A 19,665-nucleotide genomic window follows, 5' to 3' on the forward strand; every position below is an offset into this window, starting at 1 on the left:
CCCTCCCCCCTTCCTTCCCGTGGCCCCGCCCCTAGCGGCGGCGCGGGGCGGGGCCTCCGGGGGGCGGGGCCGGCTCGCCCGCTCCCCCCCCCGGGGAGCCGAAGGGGAAGAAGCTGCCGCCCGCCGCGGGGGGAGGGGAGGCCCCGAAGAGGGGCCCGAAGGCGCCCGGCGGCGTCGCCACGGCAACCGCACCTGCGGGGGGGGGGGGAAGGGGACGTCACCGGCCGCCGTCTTGCTCACCGCCATGGCGGCCGCCATAGCGCCCCAGCCCCACGGAGGCCGCCATCTTGCCCACCGCCATGGCGGCCGCCATCTTGCCCACCGCCATGGCGGCCGCCATAGCGCCCCTTCCCTGTAGTCGCCATCTTGCCCATCCCCATGGCGGCCGCCATCGTACCCCCTCCCAATGGTGGCCGCCATTTTGCCCACTGCAGCCATCTTTCCCATTGTGGCCATCTTGCCCACCCTCATGGAGACCACCATCTTGCCCACTGCCATGGCAGCCACCATTGTACCCCCTCTCAATGGTGGCTGCCATCTTGCCCACCGCCGGAGCAGCTGCCATCTTAACCCCCCACAGCAGTGATCATCTTACCCACCATTGCCATCCTGCCTACAGCCCATGGCGGCCACCATCTTACCCCTCCCTCATGGCGGCCGCCATCTTGCCCACTGCCATGGCAGCCGCCATCTTACCTAGCGTGGCCATCTAACCCCCCCCCCACCATGGTGGCCACTGTCTTACCCACGGCAGCCATCTTACCCACCACCATGGCAGCCGCCATCGCCCCCACCACAACCAGATTGCACCGTGCCCCATGGCAGCCACCATCTTCCCCACCACCATGGGGGCCGCCATCTTACCCAGCGCCATGGCAGCTGCCATCTTACCTACTATGCCCATCTAAGCCTCTCCCCCATGGGGGCCACCATCTTACTCGCCACCATGGGGGCCGCCATCTTACCCACCACCACGGTGGCTGCCATCTTGCCTACCACGCCCATATAACACCCCTCCATGGCAGCCACCATCTTACCCAACACCATGGCAGCCACCATCTTACCACCATAGCGGTCGCCATCTTACCCACCACCACGGTGGCCGCCATCTTGCCTACCACGCCCATAAAACACCCCTCCATGGCAGCCACCATCTTACCCAACACCATGGCGGCCACCATCTTACTCACCACCATAGCGGTCGCCATCTTACCCACCACCATGGTGGCTGCCATCTTGCCTACCACGCCCATATAACACCCCTCCATGGCAGCCACCATCTTACCCACCGCCACGGCGGCCGCCGCCTCCCCCACCACAACCATATCGCGCCGTTCCCCACGGCGGCAGCCATCTTGCCCCTTCCCCACAGCGGCGGCCATCTTGTCCCTTCCCCGTGGCGCCGATCACCTTCCCCGCCACAGCCGCCTCCCCCTCCCCGTGGCGGCCATGTCGCCCTCCCCACGGCAGCCATCTTCCCCCGCCGCCGCGGCCATCCTTCCGCCTTGCCCGCAGCAGCGGCGGCGCCTTACCCGTCAGCGAGGCCGAGGCGGGCAAGTCGCGGCCGGCGGCGGCCATGTTGCGCAGGCGCAGCCCGTCGTAGAGGCCCTGCAGCTTCTGGTACTGGCGGTTGCGCTCCATGAGGCGCTCGGAGAGCGCCGTGAACTTGCCCTTGTACTCCTCCAGCACCCGCTTCAGCGAGGCCACCTCGCTCTTGACGGCCGCCACCTCCGCCTCCTTGCCCTGCAGGCGCTGGGCGCAGGCCCGCTCCGCCTGCCGCAGCCGGCCCTCGGCCTGGCTGAAGGCGTACTCCTGGTAGAGGCGCTCCTGGTGCACCTGGAGCCAGAGGGCGGCGGGCAGCGGAGGCGGGCGAGGGGGCGGCCGCCGCCGCGGGCAGGGGGGAGGCGGCCGCTCACCTGGTAGGTCCAGAAGGCCAACGCGCGCGAGCTGATGTCCAGCACCACCTCGGGCCGGAGGCCGGCCAACACCATGGCTTTGTACTCCTCGGAGGGGCTCAGCTCGGTGCGCACGATGTCCAGCTTGCCCGAGAGGGCGCTGCCGCAAGCCGGGCACACGGCCGGCGAGCGGCTGAACTCCCCGCTGCCGTGCGGGTCGCAGAAGATGTGCGAGCAGGCCGTCACCCAGGCGTAACCCGCCAGCTTCGCCCGGCACTTGCGGTAGTTGCACAGCAGCAGGTCCTCGCACACCGCCATGGGCCGGGCGGCGGGCTGCAAAGGCGGCGCGGGGTGCTGCCGGCCGCCGCCGGACTTACGCCAAGCGGGGAAGCCCGGCGCCACGCGGGTTTTCCCGCCGTCCCCCCTACCCCGCCACTGCTTGACCGACGCGCCGGGCGAGCGGATCTCCCCTCCGCCCCGAGGCGGCCGCGCTACGGGGGAAGAGGGACCGATGGAGAGGGGCTCGAGGCGGCTGCTGTGGGGAGAGATGGGCAGGGAAAGTGCAACCAATGAGGGGCTCAAAGCAGCTGCCGAGGGGTGGGACGGGCAGGGGAGGTGCGAGCGATGGGGGGCTACAGGCGGCCGCCGTGGGGCGAGACAGGCAGGGAAAGCCTGAGCAATGGGGGGGCTCAAGGCGGCCGCCGTGGGCAAGACAGGCAAGGAAACTGTGAGTGATGGGGGGTTCAAGGTGGCTGCCGTGGGGCTCAAAGGAGTTGCCATGGGGCAAGACGGGAAGGGAAAGCGTGAGGGTGGCTCATGATGGGGTGGCTACAGGTGGTCACCATGGGGTGGGACGGACAGGGAAAGCGTGAGCGATGGGGAGGCTCAAGGTGGCCGCCGTGGGGCTCCGAACAGCTACCCCGGGCTGACACGGGCAGGGAAAGCGCGACCGCCATGGGGCTCCCCACAGCCACCGCGGGGCTCGAGGCGGCCACCCTACCTGGGCGCAGAGGGAGAAGCACCCAAGGCGGCGGGAGGGACGGCGGAGGCGCTGCCGCCTCCTCGCCGCCCTTCGCGGGAGGGAAGGGAGGCGCGCTTCTCCCCTCACGGCAAAAAGGGCGGGAAAGCGAGGGCCGCTACTGCGCATGCGCCGCCCGCGCCGCTTCCCGCCCTCAGGGCGCGCCCCGCCCCTAGAGACCGCTGCCGGCCACCGCGCATGCGCCGCTTCCCGCCCTCAGGGCGCTCCCCGCCCCCTCAAGGGCCGGTCCCACCCACGGCGCATGCGCCGCTTGCCGCCCTCAGGGCGCGCCCCGCCCCCTCAAGGGTCGGTCCCTCCCACGGCGCATGCGCCGCTTGCCGCCCTCAGGGCGCGCCCCGCCTCTAGAAACCGCTGCTGGCCACCGCGCATGCGCTGCTTGCCGCCCTCAGGGCGCTCCCCGCCCCCTCAAGGGTCGGTCCCTCCCACGGCGCATGCGCAGCTTGCCGCCCTCAGGGCGCGCCCCGCATCTAGAAACCGCTGCTGGCCACCGCGCATGCGCCGCTTGCCGCCCTCAGGACGCGCCCCGCCCCTAAAGACCGCTGCCACCCAGGGCGCATGCGCCGCTTGCCGCCCTCAGGGCGCGCCCCGCCCCTAAAGACCGCTGCCACCCACGGCGCATGCGCTGCTTGCCGCCCTCAGGGCGCGCCCCGCCCCTTAAGCGCCACTTCCTGCCCTCCGCGCATGCGCCGCCCCCCCCGCCTCCGGGCAACCCCAGCCCTCAACGGCCTTTCCCGCCCACTGCGCATGCGCCGCCCCCAACGCCTTTTCCCGCCCCAACCATGAGGCGAAGCGGGACGAACCATCATGGAGGCGGGGGAGGGGGGGGGGAGGGGAAGAGAAGCAGGAGGAAAAGCGGCTGAAAGGCGACGAAAAAAACTCGTTAAAAAACAACAACAAAAAAAAGAAAATAGAGGATTTTATTAAAACACACAAGGCGCGGGGCTTTCCCGCCCTCCCCGCGGCCGCTCGGGAAGGTGGTTCCGCCTCGGAGCACAACGCCGCCGCCCCCGCCGCACCTGAGGAGAAGGCAGGAAGAAGAGAGAGCGATGGCGGCGGTAGCGAACGGCCCTCGCCCGCCGCCGCCGTCTAATTGTGCGACCCCGCAAAATTCGCCGCCGGCCACCCGCGAGCGGCCGCACCGGGCCGCGGCCGGGAGAGTGAAGGAAAAAAGCCGCCGTTGTGCTCTGCGACGCCGCCAAACCCCGCCGCCCACGGCTCGCGGCGGCGGGGGGAACGCGGGTCGCCTCGGTGCTGTGGGAAAGGGGGGGGGGGGGGCAGCGTTACCTGCGCCGCAGCTCCCGCAGCTCCTTCCCCGCCGCCGCCGCGGCGCCGAATGAACGGCAGGCGGCCGAGCCCGCGTGACGTCACCCGCCCCGCGCCCGCTCATTGGGCCGCCGCCCGCCTCGCTCGCTCCTCCCCACCGCGGGGGGGCTGCCGGGGTGGGAGGGACGAGCCGCGCGACGGGCAGCGCGGCGGACCAATCAGCGCGGAGGTGGGCGGGGTTATGCAAACAGACCCGCAGGCCGGCTGGGCGGCGGGGGGCGGGGCGGGGGCGGGGCTTGCCGGCAGCGGAGCGCTGCGATTGGCGGGGGCGGGCGGAGGGGGGCGGGGCCAAGCGCTACCGTCGCAACGGGGGGGCCTTAAGGGGCCAAAACCTCCTGTTAGGGGGTGGTGGGCGGGGCTTGCTGGTGGGCGGGGCCCCTGGGCACCCCCTCCAATCAACACACAGAGACGGCAGGGGAGGGGCAACTTTATTCCACTGGGGGAGGGGTGCAGAAGAGGGGGCGTGGCCTGCCGCAGGGGGGAGCGACCACCCCTCGGCGGCAGGCCCCGCCCCTTAGCGCAGGCCACGCCCCCCCGCAGGGCAGGCAGCAGCTGGCTTGCAGAGCGCTAGGAGGGGCCGGGGGGCGGGGCCTCCGCCGTCCGGGGGGCGTGGCCAGCAGAAGGGGCGTGGCCAGCAGAAGGGGGCGTGGCCCAGCGGAGGAAGTAGACGCGGCCGCCGGCGTCGCCCAGGGCCAGGCCGGGTTCGGGGCCGGGCCGGACCTCGGCGCAGGTCACGGGGGCGGCGCAGGCGAAGTGGGCCAGCTGCCGGGGGGGGCGGGGCGTCAGCGGGCCACGCCCACCGCTAGCCCCGCCCCTCCTGTAACCCCCCCCCCCGCACTCACCGGAGAGCCCCCGGAAGGGCGCCAGAGCCGGGCCCGGCCGTCGGCCCCGGCCGTCACCAGCGTCGTCCCGTCCAGGGCGGCCACGGCCGTGACCGCGCCGCCGTGCGCCTGCCGCCCGGACGCCTGGGTCCCTCGCCCGGACGCCTGGGCCCCTCCCCGGACACCTGGGCCCCTCCCCGGACACCTGGGCCCCTCCCCCGACACCTGGGCCCCTCCCCGGACACCTGGGCGCCCCCCCGAACGCCTGGGCCCCTTCCCGGACACCTGGGCCCCTCATCCCGAACACCTGGGCCCCTTCCCAGACACCTGGGCCCCTCCCCGGACGCCTGGGCCCCTTCCCCGGACGCCTGGGCCCCGACCCGGACGCCTGGGCCCCTTCCCCGGACGCCTGGGCCCCTCATCCCGGACGCCTGGGCCCCTCCCCGGACACCTGGGCCCCTCATCCCGGACACCCGGGCCCCTTCCTCGGACACCTGGGCGCCCCCCCGAACGCCGGGGCCCCTCCCCGGACGCCTGGGCCCCTTCCCGAACACCTGGGCCCCTTCCCAGACACCTGGGCCCCTCCCCGGACGCCTGGGCCCCTTCCCCGGACGCCTGGGCCCCTTCCCCGGACGCCTGGGCCCCTCCGTGGTCACCCACCTTGCGGCAGCTCCAGGCCCTGCTGTCGCCCCGGCCCCGGGTCGCCCACAAGGTGCCATCGGAGCGGCCCAGGAAGAGCCCCTCACCTGGGCGGCGGCGTCAGGCCTCCCCGAAACCACCCCGGACCCCCCCCAAACCAGCCCCAGCGCCCCAAAATCCCCCCTTTTCACCCCAAAACCAGCCCCAGTGCCCCAAAATGCCCTTTTCACCCCAAAACCAGCCCCCAGAAACCCAAAATCTCCCTTTTTCACCCCAAAAACAGCCCCTAGAACCCCCAAAATCCCCCCTTTTCACCCCAAACGCAGCCCCCAGACCCGGCCGCCCCCAAAACCACCATTTTTCACCCCAAACCGCTCACCAGGCAGGAAGCAGCCGCCGTTGAACCACTGCGAGGGGCCGAGGGGCTGCGGGGGGGCGGCGGGGGCCCCGGCGTCCTGGGCCTGCCAGCCCCGCCCCCCCGGCACCTGCCACCGGCCGGCACGGCACGTCACGCGGGGCCTCCCAGACACCTGGGCCCTTCCCCGGACACCTGGGCCCCTGCCCCGGACACCTGGGCCCCTCCCCGGACACCTGGGCCCCTTCCCCGGACACCTGGGCCCCTTCCCGGACGCCTGGGCCCCTTCCCTGGACACCTGGGCCCTTCCCCGGACACCTGGGCCCCCTTCCTGGACGCCTGGGTCCCTTCCCCGGACACCTGGGCCCCTTCCCGGACACCTGGGCCCCTTCCCCGGACGCCTGGGCCCCTGCCCCGGACGCCTGGGTCCCTCCTGGACGCCTGGGTCCCCTTCCCGGACGCCTGGGCCCCTCCCCTCCCCACCCACCCGGACGCCTGGGCCCCTCCCAGGATACTTGGGCCCTTCTCCCAGACACCTGGGCCCCTCCCCGGACGCCTGGGCCCCCCACCCGGACTCCTGCCCCCCCCCGGACTCCTGGGCCCCTTCTCCCGGACGCCTGGGCCCCCCCCGGACGCCAGGGCCCTCACCAGGCGCCAGAGGCGGGGCTGGGCAGCCCCCGCCCACAGCAGGAAGGAGCCGTCGGGCAGCGCCTGGGCGTCCAGGGGGCTCCCGGGCAGGCGGAAAGCGGGCGGCTGGCGCGGGGCCCCGGCGTCCGGGCCCGTCGGCTCCTCGGGGGGGGCCCAGGCGTCCGGGCCCGTCGGCTCCTCGGGGGGGGCCCCGGCGTCCGGGCTCGTCGGCTCCTCGGGGGGGGCCCAGGCGTCCGGGCTCGTCGGCTCCTCGGGGGGGGCCCAGGCGTCCGGCAGCGCCTCTTCGTCCGGAGGGGCCCCGGCGTCCGGCAGCGGGGCCCAGGCGTCCGGGGAGGGGCCCAGGAGTCCGGGTCGGGCCCAGGCGTCTGGGTCCGTCGGCTCCTCGGGGGGGGCCCAGGCGTCCTCGCGGCTCTTGGCCAGCGTCACCCTGCAGCGGGGGGTCAGAGGGGGGGGACGGGGGGGGGACCCCCCGACCGCCCCCCCGGGACCCCTAATACCCCCCCCGGGACCCCCCAAATCCCCCCCAATCCCCCCCGACTCCCTATATCCCCCCCACGGGACCCCCCAGACCTCCCCAAATCCCCCCCGGCACCCCCAAATCTCCCCCAACCCCCCCCAGACCCCCTATATCCCCCCCGGGACCCCCCAGACCTCCCCAAATCCCCCCCAGGACCCCCAACATCCCCCCAAAATCCCCCCAGGTCCCCCCAAATCCACCCAAATTCCCCCCCCGGACCCCCAAAATACCCCTTAGGCACCCCCAAATCCCCCCACACCTCCCCAAATCCCCCCAAGACCCCCGAAATCCCCCCCAGGGACCCCCCCAGCCCCCCCAATTCCCCCCTGGGACCCTCCAATCCCCAAAATCCCCCCCCGAACCCCCAAAAGCCCCCCTAGGGACCCCCAACCCCCCCCGGGACCCCAAAATCCCCCCAAATCCCCCCTAGGGACCCTCAATTCCCCTCCAGGGACCCCTGAAATCCCCCCAAATCCCCCCAGGACCCCCAAAATCCCCCCCAGGGACCCCCCCCAGATCCCCCAATTCCCCCCAGGACCCTCCAATCCCCAAAATCCCCCCCCCAGAACCCCCAAAAGCCCCCCTACGTCCCCCACATCCCCCCAGGACCCCTGAAATCCCCCCAAATCCCCCCCAGGACCCCCAAATGCCCCTCCAGGGACCCCCAAACCCCCAAAATTCCCCCCAGGACCCCCGAAATCCCCCTTAAGAAACCTCAAATCCCCCCCAGTACCCCTGAAATCCCCCCAAATCCCCCCAGGACCCCCAAAATCCCCCCAAATCCCCCCTAGGGACCCTCAAATCCCCTCCAGGGACCCCCAAAATCACCCCAAATCCCCCCTAGGACCCCTAAATCCCCCAAAATCCTCCTAGGGCTCCCCAACCCCCCCCAAATCCCCCCCCAGGGACCCTCAATTCCCCTCCAGGGACCCCTGAAATCCCCCCAAATCCCCCCTAGGACCCCAATTCCCCCCCAAATCCCCCCCAGGGACCCCCAAAATCTCCCCAAATCCCCCCCAGGGACCCTCAATTCCCGTCCAGGGACCCCCGTAATCCCCCCACATCCCCCCAAGGTCTCCAAATCCCCCCCAAATCCCCTCCAGGGACCCCCCAAATCCCCCCTGAACCCCCAAATCCCCCTTAGAGACCCCCAAAATCCCCCCAAATCCCCCCCAGGACCCCTGAAATCCCCCCAAATCCCCCCCCCGGGACCCCCGACCCGCTCGGGGGGGTGACGTACGCGAGGGGCCGCAGCCCGTCGTCGCTGCCGTAGCCCCAGAGGCTCCCGTCGGCCGCCAGCGCCAGGGCCAGCAGCCCCCCGGGGGTCCCGGCCCGGCGCAGCCGCAGCACCGGGACCCCCAGCGCCCCCAGGGCCGCCCGCCGCCGCAGCCTGCGCCCCCCCCGGCGACGTCAGCGGGGCCCAGGCGTCCGGGCATCGCCCCGACACCCCCCCCCCACCGGCGACGTCGGCGGGGCCCAGGCGTCCGGGCATCGCCCCGACACCCCCCCCCCCGGTGACGTCGGCGGAGCCCAGGCGTCCGGGCATCGCCCCGACACCCCCCCCCCACCGGCGACGTCGGCGGGGCCCAGGCGTCCGGGCATCGCCCCGACACCCCCCCCCCCCACCGGCGACGTCGGCGGGGCCCAGGCGTCCGGGCATCGCCCCGACACCCCCCCCCCCCGGCGACGTCGGCGGGGCCCAGGCGTCCGGGCATCGCCCCGACACCCCCCCCCCCCGGTGACGTCCGCAGGGCCCAGGCGTCCGGGCATCGCCCCGACACCCCCCCCACCGGCAACGTCGGCGGGGCCCAGGCGTCCGGGCATCACCCCGAAACCCCCCCACCGGTGACGTCCACGCGGGCCCAGGCGTCCGGGAAGGCACCCAGGCGCACGGGGGAAAGGGGCCCAGGCGTCCGGGGGACGAAGGGGGCCCAGGCGTCCGGCTCACCTGTGCCGCTGGCCGGGTGGCGGCGCCTCCTCGACGTCCCAGAGCTCCAGGCGCCGCCCGGCCGCCACCAGCACCTGCCGGGGGGCGCAGAAGGCCACGGCCGCCACCGCCGGCGCCGGGCACTGGGGGCGCGTCAGGGGCCCAGGCGTCCGGAGAGGGGCCCAGGTGTCTGGGGGGCCCAGGTGTCCGGGGAGGGGCCCAGGTGTCCAGGGAAGGGGCCCAGGCGTCCGGGGGAGGGGACCCAGGCGTCCGGGGAGGGGGACCCAGGCGTCCAGGGAAGGGGCCCAGGCGTCCAGGGAAGGGGCCCAGGCGTCCGGGGAGGGGACCCAGGCGTCCGGGGAAGGGGTCCAGGCGTCCGGGGAGGGGCCCAGGTGTCCGGGGAGGGGCCCAGGTGTCCAGGGAAGGGGCCCAGGCGTCCGGGGGAGGGGACCCAGGCGTCCGGGGAGGGGGACCCAGGCGTCCAGGGAAGGGTCCCAGGCGTCCAGGGAAGGGGACCCAGGCGTCCAGGGAAGGGGCCCAGGCGTCCGGGGAGGGGACCCAGGCGTCCGGGGAAGGGGTCCAGGCGTCCGGGGAGGGGCCCAGGTGTCCGGGGAGGGGGCCCAGGCGTCCAGGGAGGGCGACCCAGGTGTCAGGGAGGGGCCCAGGCGTCCGGGGAGGGGCCCAGGTGTCCGGGGAAGGGGCCCAGGCGTCCGGGGAAGGGGACCCAGGCGTCCGGGGGAGGGGGCCCAGGCGTCCGGGAAGGGGGCCCAGGCGTCCGGGGAAGGGGCCCCAGCATCTGGGGAAGGGGCCCCAGGTGTCCGGGGAAGGGGGCCCAGGCGTCCGGGGAAGGGGCCCAGGTGTCCGGGGGGAGGGGCCCAGGCGTCCGGAAAGGGGCCCCGGCGTCCGGGGAGGGACCCAGGTGTCCAGGATGAGGGGCCCAGGCGTCCGAGCCCCCCCAACCAGCTGCCCCCCAACCCTCCGCGAGGGCCCAGGCGTCCAGGCCCCTCACCGTGGCTTCGGCCAGGGGGCGGCTGTCGCCCCAGAGCACCAGTCGGCCGCCGGGGCCCCCCGAGATCGCCAGGGTCCCGTCAGGGCTCCAGGCCAGCGCCGCCACCGGGCCCCGGATGCCTGGGCCCTCCTGGATGCTGGGGTCCTCATCAGGCAGCGGCTCGTCTGCGACGCGGGAGAGAGCTTAGGTGGACGCCTGGGCCCCCTCCCCGGACACCTGGGCCCCTCCCTGACACCTGGGCCCCCCTCCCCGGACACCTGGGCCCCCCCCCGGACGCCTAGGCCCCTCCCCCGGACACCTGGGCCCCCTCCCCGGACACCTGGGCCCCCCCCCCCGGACGCCTGGGCCCCTCCCCCGGACACCTGGGTCCCTGCCCCGGACACCTGGGCCCCCTCCCTGACACCTGGGCCCCTCCCCCGGACGCCTGGGCCCCTTCCCCGGACGCCTGGGCCCCTCATCCCGGATGCCTGGGCCCCCTCCCCGGACGCCTGGGCCCCTCCCCCGGACACCTGGGCCCCGACCCGGACACCTGGGCCCCCTCCCTGACACCTGGGCCCCTCCCCAAACACCTGGGCCCCTCTCCCGGACACCTGGGCCCCTTCCCCGGACGCCTGGGCCCCTCCCTGGACACCTGGGCCCCTCCCCCGGACGCCTGGGTCCCTCCCCGGACACCTGGGCCCCTCCCCCGGACGCCTGGGCCCCCTTCCCGGACACCTGGGCCCCTCCCCGGACGCCTGGGCCCCTCCCCGGACGCCTGGGCCCCCTCCCCGGACACCTGGGCCCACCTGGCCCCGGCAGATCGGCCACGCGCACGGTGCCGTCGTCGGCGGCGGTGATGAAGCGGGCGCGGGGGGCGGGGCTTCCCGCGGGGGCGGGGTTTCCGGCGGGGGGCGGGGCCACGAACGTCGCCAGCCCCGTGACGCAGCCGCAGTGGCCGCCCAGGGAGCGCGGAGCCGCCGCCTGCGCGTGCGCGGTGACGTCAGCGCCCCGCCCCCGCCCCCCCCGCGCCGGGGGCACGTGGCCGCCCTGCGGCCCCGCCCACTTCGTTGCCACGTGACCTCCCGGGTCCCGCCCCGCCCCCGCGGCCACGTGTTCCCCCCAGTTCCCTCCCAGTTGCTCCCAGTTGCTCCCAGTTGCTCCCAGTTCCCTCCCATTTCCTCCCAGTTGCTTCCAGTTGGGCCCAGTTCCTCCCAGTTCCCTCCCAGTTGCTTCCAGTTGGGCCCAGTTCCTCCCAGTTCCTCCCAGTTCCCTCCCAGTTCCCTCCCAGTTCCTCCCAGTTGCTTCCAGTTGGGCCCAGTTCCTCCCAGTTCCTCCCAGTTCCCTCCCAGTTCCTCCCAGTTCCCTCCCAGTTGGGCCCAGTTCCTCCCAGTTCCTCCCAGTTCCCTCCCAGTTCCTCCCAGTTCCTCCCAGTTGGGCCCAGTTCCTCCCAGTTCCTCCCAGTTCCCTCCCAGTTTCTCCCAGTTGCTCCCGGTTCCTCCCAGTTCCTCCCAGTTCCTCCCAGTTGCTCCCAGTTGGGCCCCGTTCCTCCCTGTTCCCTCCCAGTTCCCTCCCAGTTGCTCCCAGTTGGGCCCAGTTCCTCCCAGTTCCCTCCCAGTTCCCTCCCAGTTCCTCCCAGTTGTCCCCAGTTGCCTCCAGTTGCCCCCAGTTCCTTCCCAGTTCCCCTAGTTCCTCCCAGTTCCCTCCCAGTTGCTCCCAGTTCCCTCCCAGTTCCCCTAGTTCCCTCCCAGTTCCCTCCCAGTTGCCCCCAGTTCCCTCCCAGTTCCCTCCCAGTTCCTCCCAGTTCCCCTAGTTGCCCCCGTTCCTTCCCAGTTGTCCCCAGTTACCTCCAGTTCCCTCCCAGTTGCCTCCAGTTCCCTCCCAGTTCCTCCCAGTTCCTTCCCAGTCCCATCCCAGTCCCTCCCAGTCACCCCCAGTCCTCTCCCAGTCTCCCCAGCTGCTCCCAGTTCCCTCCCAGTGGCCCCCAGTCCCTCCCAGTCCCCTCCCAGTGGTCCCCAGTCCCTCCCAGTGCCCTCCCAGTCCCTTCCACTTGCTCCCAGTCCCTCCCAGTCCCTCCCAGTCCCCTCCCAGTTGCTCCCAGTGCCCTCCCAGTGCCCTCCCAGTCCCTCCCAGTTGCCCCCAGTCCCCCCCTGTGCTCCCCAGTCCCTCCCAGTCCCCTCCCAGTTGCTCCCAGTCCCCCCCAGTGCCCCCCAGTGCCCTCCCAGTGCCCTCCCAGTCGCTCCCAGTCGCTCCCAGTGCCCCCCGCACCTCGAGGGGCTCCCAGAGGCGGGTGAGGCCGTCGGCCCCCGTCAGCGCCAGCAGCGCCCGCCGCCCCCCTGCACCAGAATCGGGGCAAATTCGGGCGAAATCGGGCAAAACGGGGGGGGGGCAAAATGGGGGGGGGGCTGGGGCAGCAGGGGGCGTTTTGGGGTGAAAAAGGGGTATTTCGGGGCGCAAGAAGCACATAGCAATGCAGAGGGCTGCGGGAGGGCGATTTTGGGGCCAAAAAGGGAGGTTTTGGGTGCAGGCGGCAGCGCGGCGGGGAGGGGGGCTTGGGAGCGGGTTTTGGGGTGAAAAGGGGCGATTTTGGGGTCAGAGGTGATATTTTGGGGCGCCAAAGGCCCATAGAGGGGTCCAAAGAGGCCGTCGAGGGGTGCGGGAGGGCGATTTTGGGGTCAAAAAGGCAGGTTTTGGGGTGCGGCGGGCCTGGGAGCGACGGGGGGGGGGATTTTGGGGCGGAAAGCGGGCGGTTTGGGGCCGGGTACCTGGGGGGGCGACGGCGGCGTGGACGGGCGCCCTGGGGTGCCCCCGGAACTGGGTGCGGGGGGTGCCGGCGGGCAGGTCCCAGGCGCCGACCCCCCCGTCGCGGGCCACCGCCAGCACCCGCCGGCCCTGCGGCCCCGAATCCCCCCGTTTTAACCCCAAATCCCCACTGCGGCCCCCACAACCCCCGTCGCCCCCCGAATCCCCCCTTCCGCCCCCAAATCCCCCCGTCGCCCCCCAAATCCCCCTTTCTGCCCCCAAATCCCCCCATTGCCCCCCAAATCCCCCCGTCGCCCCCCGAATCCCCCCTTCTGTCCCCAAATCCCCCCGTTGCCCCCGAATCCCCCCTTCAGCCCCCAAATCCCCCCGTCGCCCCCCAAATCCCCCTTTCTGCCCCCAAATCCCCCCTTCCGCCCCCAAATCCCCCCATTGCCCCCCGAATCCCCCCTTCCACCCCCAAATCCCCCCATTGCCCCCCAAATCCCCCCTTCCGCCCCCAAATCCCCCCATTGCCCCCCAAATCCCCCCTTCCACCCCCAAATCCCCCCGTCGCCCCCCAAATCCCCCCTTCAGCCCCCAGATCCCCCCATGGGCCCCCAAATCCCCCCGTCGCCCCCCAAATCCCCCTTTCTGCCCCCAAATCCCCCCATTGCCCCCCGAATCCCCCCTTCTGTCCCCAAATCCCCCCTTCAGCCCCCAGATCCCCCCATGGGCCCCCAAATCCCCCCTTCCGCCCCCCAAATCCCCCTTTCTGCCCCCAAATCCCCCCATTGCCCCCCGAATCCCCCCTTCAGCCCCCAGATCCCCCCGTCACCCCCCTAATCCCCCCTTCAGCCCCCAAATCCCCCCTTCCGCCCCCAGATCCCCCCATGGCCCCCCAAATCCCCCCAAATCCCCCCTAATCCCCCCTTCTGCCCCCGAATCCCCCGTCACCCCCCAATCCTCCCTTCCGCCCCCAAATCCCCCCGTCGCCCCCCAAATCCCCCGTTCTGCCCCCAAATCCCCCCATCGCCCCCCTAATCCCTTCCACCCCCAAAACCCCCTGTTGCACCCCGAAATCCCCCTTTATGCCCCCAAATCCCCCGTTTCCCGCCCGATTTTGCCCATTCCGCCCCGTTTCGCCCATTTCCCACCCGGTTTTGCCCATTCCGGACGCTTTTGGCCCCGCTCCGCGACTCACGTGCAGGCCGAGGGCGGCGATCGGGGCCTGGAGCCCCTCGAGGTGCCGCAGCTGCTGCCCCGAACGCGGGTCCCAGAGCCCCACGGCGCCCGCCACTGAGCCTGACACCTGCGCCCGCCCCACGGCTCAGCCCCACGGGCGCCCGGAGGCACCCGTTGGGACCCATTGGCACCCTCCTGCCCCATTGGGACCCATTGGGACCCATTGGGACCCATTGGGATCCCCCTGCCCCATTGGGACCCATTGGGACCCACTGGGACCCCCCTGCCCCACTGGCACCCATTGGGACCCCCCTGCCCCATTGGGACCCATTGGGACCCCCCTGCCCCATTGGGACCCATTGGGACCCATTGGGACCCATTGGGATCCCCCTGCCCCATTGGGACCCATTGGAACCCTCCTGCCCCATTGGGACCCATTGGAACCCCCCTGCCCCACTGGCACCCATTGGGACCCATTGGGACCCATTGGGACCCATTGGGATCCCCCTGCCCCATTGGGACCCATTGGAACCCATTGGGACCCCCCTGCCCCATTGGGACCCATTGGAACCCCCTGCCCCATTGGGACCCATTGGGACCCCCCTGCCCCATTGGGACCCATTGGGACCCATTGGGACCCCCCTGCCCCATTGGGACCCATTGGAACCCTCCTGCCCCATTGGGACCCATTGGAACCCCCCTGCCCCACTGGCACCCATTGGGACCCTCCTGCCCCATTGGGACCCATTGGGACCCATTGGGACCCCCCTGCCCCATTGGGACTCATTGGAACCCCCCTGCCCCATTGGGACCCATTGGGACCCCCCTGCCCCATTGGGACCCATTGGGACCCATTGGGACCCCCCTGCCCCATTGGGACCCATTGGGACCCATTGGGACCCCCCTGCCCCATTGGGACCCATTGGAACCCTCCTGCCCCGTTGGGACCCTTGGGACCCCCCTGCCCCACTGGCACCCATTGGGACCCATTGGGACCCATTGGGACCCATTGGGATCCCCCTGCCCCATTGGGACCCATTGGAACCCCCCTGCCCCACTGGGACCCATTGGGACCCCCCTGCCCCATTGGGACCCATTGGGACCCCCCTGCCCCATTGGGACCCATTGGAACCCTCCTGCCCCATTGGGACCCATTGGGACCCCCCTGCCCCACTGGCACCCATTGGGACCCATTGGGACCCATTGGGACCCATTGGGATCCCCCTGCCCCATTGGGACCCATTGGGACCCATTGGGACCCATTGGGATCCCCCTGCCCCATTGGGACCCATTGGGACCCATTGGGACCCATTGGGACCCCCCTGCCCCATTGGGACCCATTGGGATCCCCCTGCCCCATTGGAACCCATTGGAACGCCCCTGCCCCACTGGGACCCATTGGGACCCCCCTGCCCCATTGGGACCCATTGGGACCCATTGGGACCCTCCTGCCCCATTGGGACCCATTGGGATCCCCCTGCCCCATTGGGACCCATTGGAACCCCCCTGCCCCACTGGGACCCATTGGGACCCATTGGGACCCCCCTGACCCATTGGGACCCATTGGGACCATCCTGCCCCATTGGAACCCATTGGGACCCCCCTGCCCCGTTGGGACCCATTGGGACCCCCCTGCCCCATAGAAAGCCATAGGGACCCATTGGGATCCCCCTGCCCCATTGGAACCCATTGGAACGCCCCTGCCCCACTGGGACCCATTGGGACCCCCCTGCCCCATTGGGACCCATTGGGACCCATTGGGACCCTCCTGCCCCATTGGGACCCATTGGGATCCCCCTGCCCCATTGGGACCCATTGGAACCCCCCTGCCCCACTGGGACCCATTGGGACCCATTGGGACCCCCCTGACCCATTGGGACCCATTGGGACCATCCTGCCCCATTGGAACCCATTGGGACCCCCCTGCCCCGTTGGGACCCATTGGGACCCCCCTGCCCCATAGAAAGCCATAGGGATCCATTGGGACCCCCCTACCCCATAGGGACCCATTGGGACCCATGGGTCCACCCTGCCCCATAGCACCCCATAGGGACCCATAGAGACCCATTGGGATCCTCCTACCCCATAGGGACCCATTGAGACCCATGGGACCCCTCTGCCCCATAGCACCCCATAGGGACCCATAGAGACCCATTGGGACCCCCCTGCCCATTAGGGACCCATTGGGACCCCTGGGAGCCCCCTGCCCCATAGCACCCCATAAATACCCATTGGGACCATCCTGCCCCATTGGAACCCATTGGGACCCCCCTGCCCCATTGGGACCCATTGGGACCCATGGGTCCACCCTGCCCCATAGCACCCCATAGGGACCCATAGAGACCCATTGGGACCCCCCTGCCCATTAGGGACCCATTGGGACCCCTGGGAGCCCCCTGCCCCATAGCACCCCACGGGGACCCATGAAGACCCATTGGAACCCATTCAGACCTCCCTGCCCCATAGCACCCCATGGAGACCCACGGTGACCCATAGGGACCCATTGGGACCTCCCTGCCCCATAGCACCCCATGGAGACCCATGAAGACCCATAGGGACCCATTGGGACCTTCCTGCCCCATAGCACCCCATGGAGACCCACGGTGACCCATAGGGACCCATTGGGACCTCCCTGCCCCATAGCACCCCATGGAGACCCATGAAGACCCATAGGGACCCATTGGGACCTTCCTGCCCCATAGCACCCCATGGAGACCCATGATGACCCATAGGGACCCATTGGGACCTTCCTGCCCCATAGCACCCCATGGAGACCCATGATGACCCATAGGGACCCATTGGGACCTCCCTGCCCCATAGCCCCCATGGAGACCCACAGTGACCCATAGGGACCCATTGGGACCTCCCTGCCCCATAGCACCCCATGGAGACCCATGATGACCCATAGGGACCCATTGGGACCTTCCTGCCCCATAGCACCCCATGGAGACCCATGATGACCCATAGGGACCCATTGGGACCTCCCTGCCCCATAGCACCCCATGGAGACCCATGAAGACCCATAGGGACCCATTGGGACCTTCCTGCCCCATAGCACCCCATGGAGACCCACGGTGACCCATAGGGACCCATTGGGACCTCCCTGCCCCATAGCACCCCATGGAGACCCATGAAGACCCATAGGGACCCATTGGGACCTTCCTGCCCCATAGCACCCCATGGAGACCCATGATGACCCATAGGGACCCATTGGGACCTTCCTGCCCCATAGCACCCCATGGAGACCCATGATGACCCATAGGGACCCATTGGGACCTCCCTGCCCCATAGCCCCCATGGAGACCCACAGTGACCCATAGGGACCCATTGGGACCTCCCTGCCCCATAGCACCCCATGCAGACCCATGAAGACCCATGGGAACCCATTGGGACCTACTTGCCCCATAGCCCCCCATGGAGACCCACGGTGACCCATGGGGACCCATTGGGACCTCCCTGCCCTATAGCACCCCATGGGGACCCACGAGGACCTATTGGAACCACGTGCCCCATAGCACCCCATGGAGACCCTTGGGACCTCCCTGCCCCATAGCCCCCCATGGAGACCCATTGGGACCCCCCTGCCCCACAGCCCCCCATAGGGCCCCGTGGGCACCCATAGGGACCCATAGGGCGCCCCCCGGCCCCCCTGCCCCACGGCGTCTCACCAGCAGCTCGCCGGCCCAGGCCACGGCACCCAGCCAGTCGCGGTGGGCGTGGGGCCAGCGGCGCAGGGGCTGCCCCACGGCGGCGGCCGCCCCCGGCCCCACGGCCACCGGCCACACCGCCAGCGCCTGCCCCACGGCGCCGTCAGCTCCATGCCGCCGCCCGCCCTGCCCCATAGCCGCCCCCTGCCCCTTATTGGCCCCCCACCCCATAGCACCCAGCCCCATAGCACCCTCAGCCCCATAGCTCCCAGCCCCATACCACCCTATAGCTCCATAGCTCCCAGCCCCATAGCGCCCACCAACCCCATAGCACCCTCAGCCCCATAGCACCCACCCCATAGCTCCCAGCCCCATAGCTCCTAGCCCCATAGCACCCAACCCCATAGCACCCACCAGCCCCATAACACCCACCCCATAGCTCCCAGTCCCATAGCACCCCCAGCCCCATAGCACCCAACCCTATAGCGCCCAGCCCCATAGCGCCCAATGCCATAGCACTGCCAGCCCCATAGCACCCAACCCCATAGCACCCAACCCCCCAGCATCCCCAGCCCCACGGCTGCCCCCCAGGCCCTCCAGTGCGCCCCACGGCAGCCTCCTTACCCTGTCGTGGCCGCCCGTAGCAAGGCGTAGGCCATCGGGGCTCAGCCCCACACATGCCGTGGGGCCGACGTGGGGCTGGATGAGGCGGGTGACGGGCGGCCCCCGCCCCACAGCTGCCCCCGGTGGGGGTGGCACCGCCAGGGCTTCAGCTGGCCACAGCCCCACGAACCCATCCTCTGTGGGGCACAGGGGCCTCAGCGACCCATAGCGACCCATGGAGACCCCCAGAGACCCATAGATACCCCATAGAAACTTCATGGAGATCCTCCTGACCTACAGAGACCCATAGCGACCTCCCACTGCCCCACAGACACCCCCTGCTGCCCCACACAGACCCCCCAGAGACCTCATGGAGATCCTCCTGACCTGCAGAGACCCATAGCGACCTCCCACTGCCCCACAGACACCCCCTGCTGCCCCACACAGACCCCCAGAGACCTCATGGAGATCCTCCTGACCTGCAGAGACCCATAGCGACCTCCCACTGCCCCACAGACACCCCCTGCTGCCCCACACAGACCCCCAGAGACCTCATGGAGATCCTCCTGACCTGCAGAGACCCATAGCGACCTCCCACTGCCCCACAGACACCCCCTGCTGCCCCACACAGACCCCCAGAGACCTCATGGAGATCCTCCTGACCTGCAGAGACCCATAGCGACCTCCCACTGCCCCACAGACACCCCCTGCTGCCCCACACAGACCCCCCAGAGACCTCATGGAGATCCTCCTGACCTACAGAGACCCATAGCGACCTCCCACTGCCCCACAGACACCCCCTGCTGCCCCACACAGACCCCCAGAGACCTCATGGAGATCCTCCTGACCTGCAGAGACCCATAGCGACCTCCCACTGCCCCACAGACACCCCCTGCTGCCCCACACAGACCCCCAGAGACCTCATGGAGATCCTCCTGACCTGCAGAGACCCATAGCGACCTCCCATTGCCCCACAGAGACCCCCAGAGACCTCATGGAGATCCTGCAGCCCCACAGAGACCCTTGGAGACCCCACAGAGACCCACAGAGACCCATAGACGCCCCATAGAGACCCCAGAAAAAGCCTTCTGACCCACAGAGAGTCACAGCTGCCCTATAGACCCCCTCTAATACCCTTAGACCCCCCACAGCCCCCCACAGAGCCCCATAGCCACCCCTAACACCCCATAGAGCCCCCATAGACCCCCATAGCCCCCCTGTAACACTTCATAGACCCCCATAGCCCCCATAACTCCCCATAGAGCCCCCACAGTGCCCCATAACCCCCATAACACCCCCAGCCCCCATAACACCCCATAGCATCCCCTATAATACCCCATAG

General features: G+C 70.7%; 2 protein-coding genes and 1 long non-coding RNA gene across 3 annotated transcripts in view; all 3 read right to left on the reverse strand.

Annotated features, from left to right (window-relative positions):
• Window positions 1-31: 31 nt before the first annotated feature.
• CCNB1IP1 (cyclin B1 interacting protein 1) lies at window positions 32-3,129 on the reverse strand. The gene is made up of 4 exons (XM_068921719.1): window positions 2,896-3,129; window positions 1,917-2,228; window positions 1,533-1,836; window positions 32-192 (listed from the first exon to the last, which is right to left on the reverse strand). Exons 1-4 carry the CDS (start codon window positions 3,040-3,042, stop codon window positions 32-34), a joined length of 924 nt encoding a protein of 307 aa, XP_068777820.1. The 5' UTR covers window positions 3,043-3,129.
• A 704-nt stretch (window positions 3,130-3,833) lies between these two features.
• On the reverse strand, window positions 3,834-4,273 carry LOC138062815 (uncharacterized). Its single transcript, XR_011136589.1, has 2 exons — window positions 4,219-4,273; window positions 3,834-3,950 (listed from the first exon to the last, which is right to left on the reverse strand). It is a non-coding gene; the product is annotated as an uncharacterized lncRNA (long non-coding RNA).
• Window positions 4,274-4,668: 395 nt separating this feature from the next.
• The window catches only part of TEP1 (telomerase associated protein 1), a 60,935-nt gene continuing 45,938 nt past the window's right edge, over window positions 4,669-19,665 (reverse strand). Inside the window, exons 40-53 of the mRNA XM_068921835.1 lie at window positions 18,345-18,520; window positions 17,742-17,867; window positions 14,093-14,200; window positions 12,915-13,041; window positions 12,418-12,485; window positions 10,959-11,133; window positions 10,174-10,337; window positions 9,186-9,307; window positions 8,478-8,627; window positions 6,721-7,147; window positions 6,097-6,202; window positions 5,739-5,824; window positions 5,100-5,207; window positions 4,669-5,019 (exon numbers count right to left, since the gene is read on the reverse strand). Of these exons, the coding sequence (XP_068777936.1) occupies window positions 4,825-5,019; window positions 5,100-5,207; window positions 5,739-5,824; window positions 6,097-6,202; window positions 6,721-7,147; window positions 8,478-8,627; window positions 9,186-9,307; window positions 10,174-10,337; window positions 10,959-11,133; window positions 12,418-12,485; window positions 12,915-13,041; window positions 14,093-14,200; window positions 17,742-17,867; window positions 18,345-18,520 (2,138 nt within the window). The 3' untranslated portion in view covers window positions 4,669-4,824. The remainder of the gene's footprint in view (window positions 5,020-5,099; window positions 5,208-5,738; window positions 5,825-6,096; window positions 6,203-6,720; window positions 7,148-8,477; window positions 8,628-9,185; window positions 9,308-10,173; window positions 10,338-10,958; window positions 11,134-12,417; window positions 12,486-12,914; window positions 13,042-14,092; window positions 14,201-17,741; window positions 17,868-18,344; window positions 18,521-19,665) is intronic.

Source organism: Struthio camelus, chromosome 29 (genome assembly GCF_040807025.1).
Source record: "Struthio camelus isolate bStrCam1 chromosome 29, bStrCam1.hap1, whole genome shotgun sequence".
In the NCBI taxonomy this organism is placed as follows: Eukaryota; Metazoa; Chordata; class Aves; order Struthioniformes; family Struthionidae; genus Struthio; species Struthio camelus.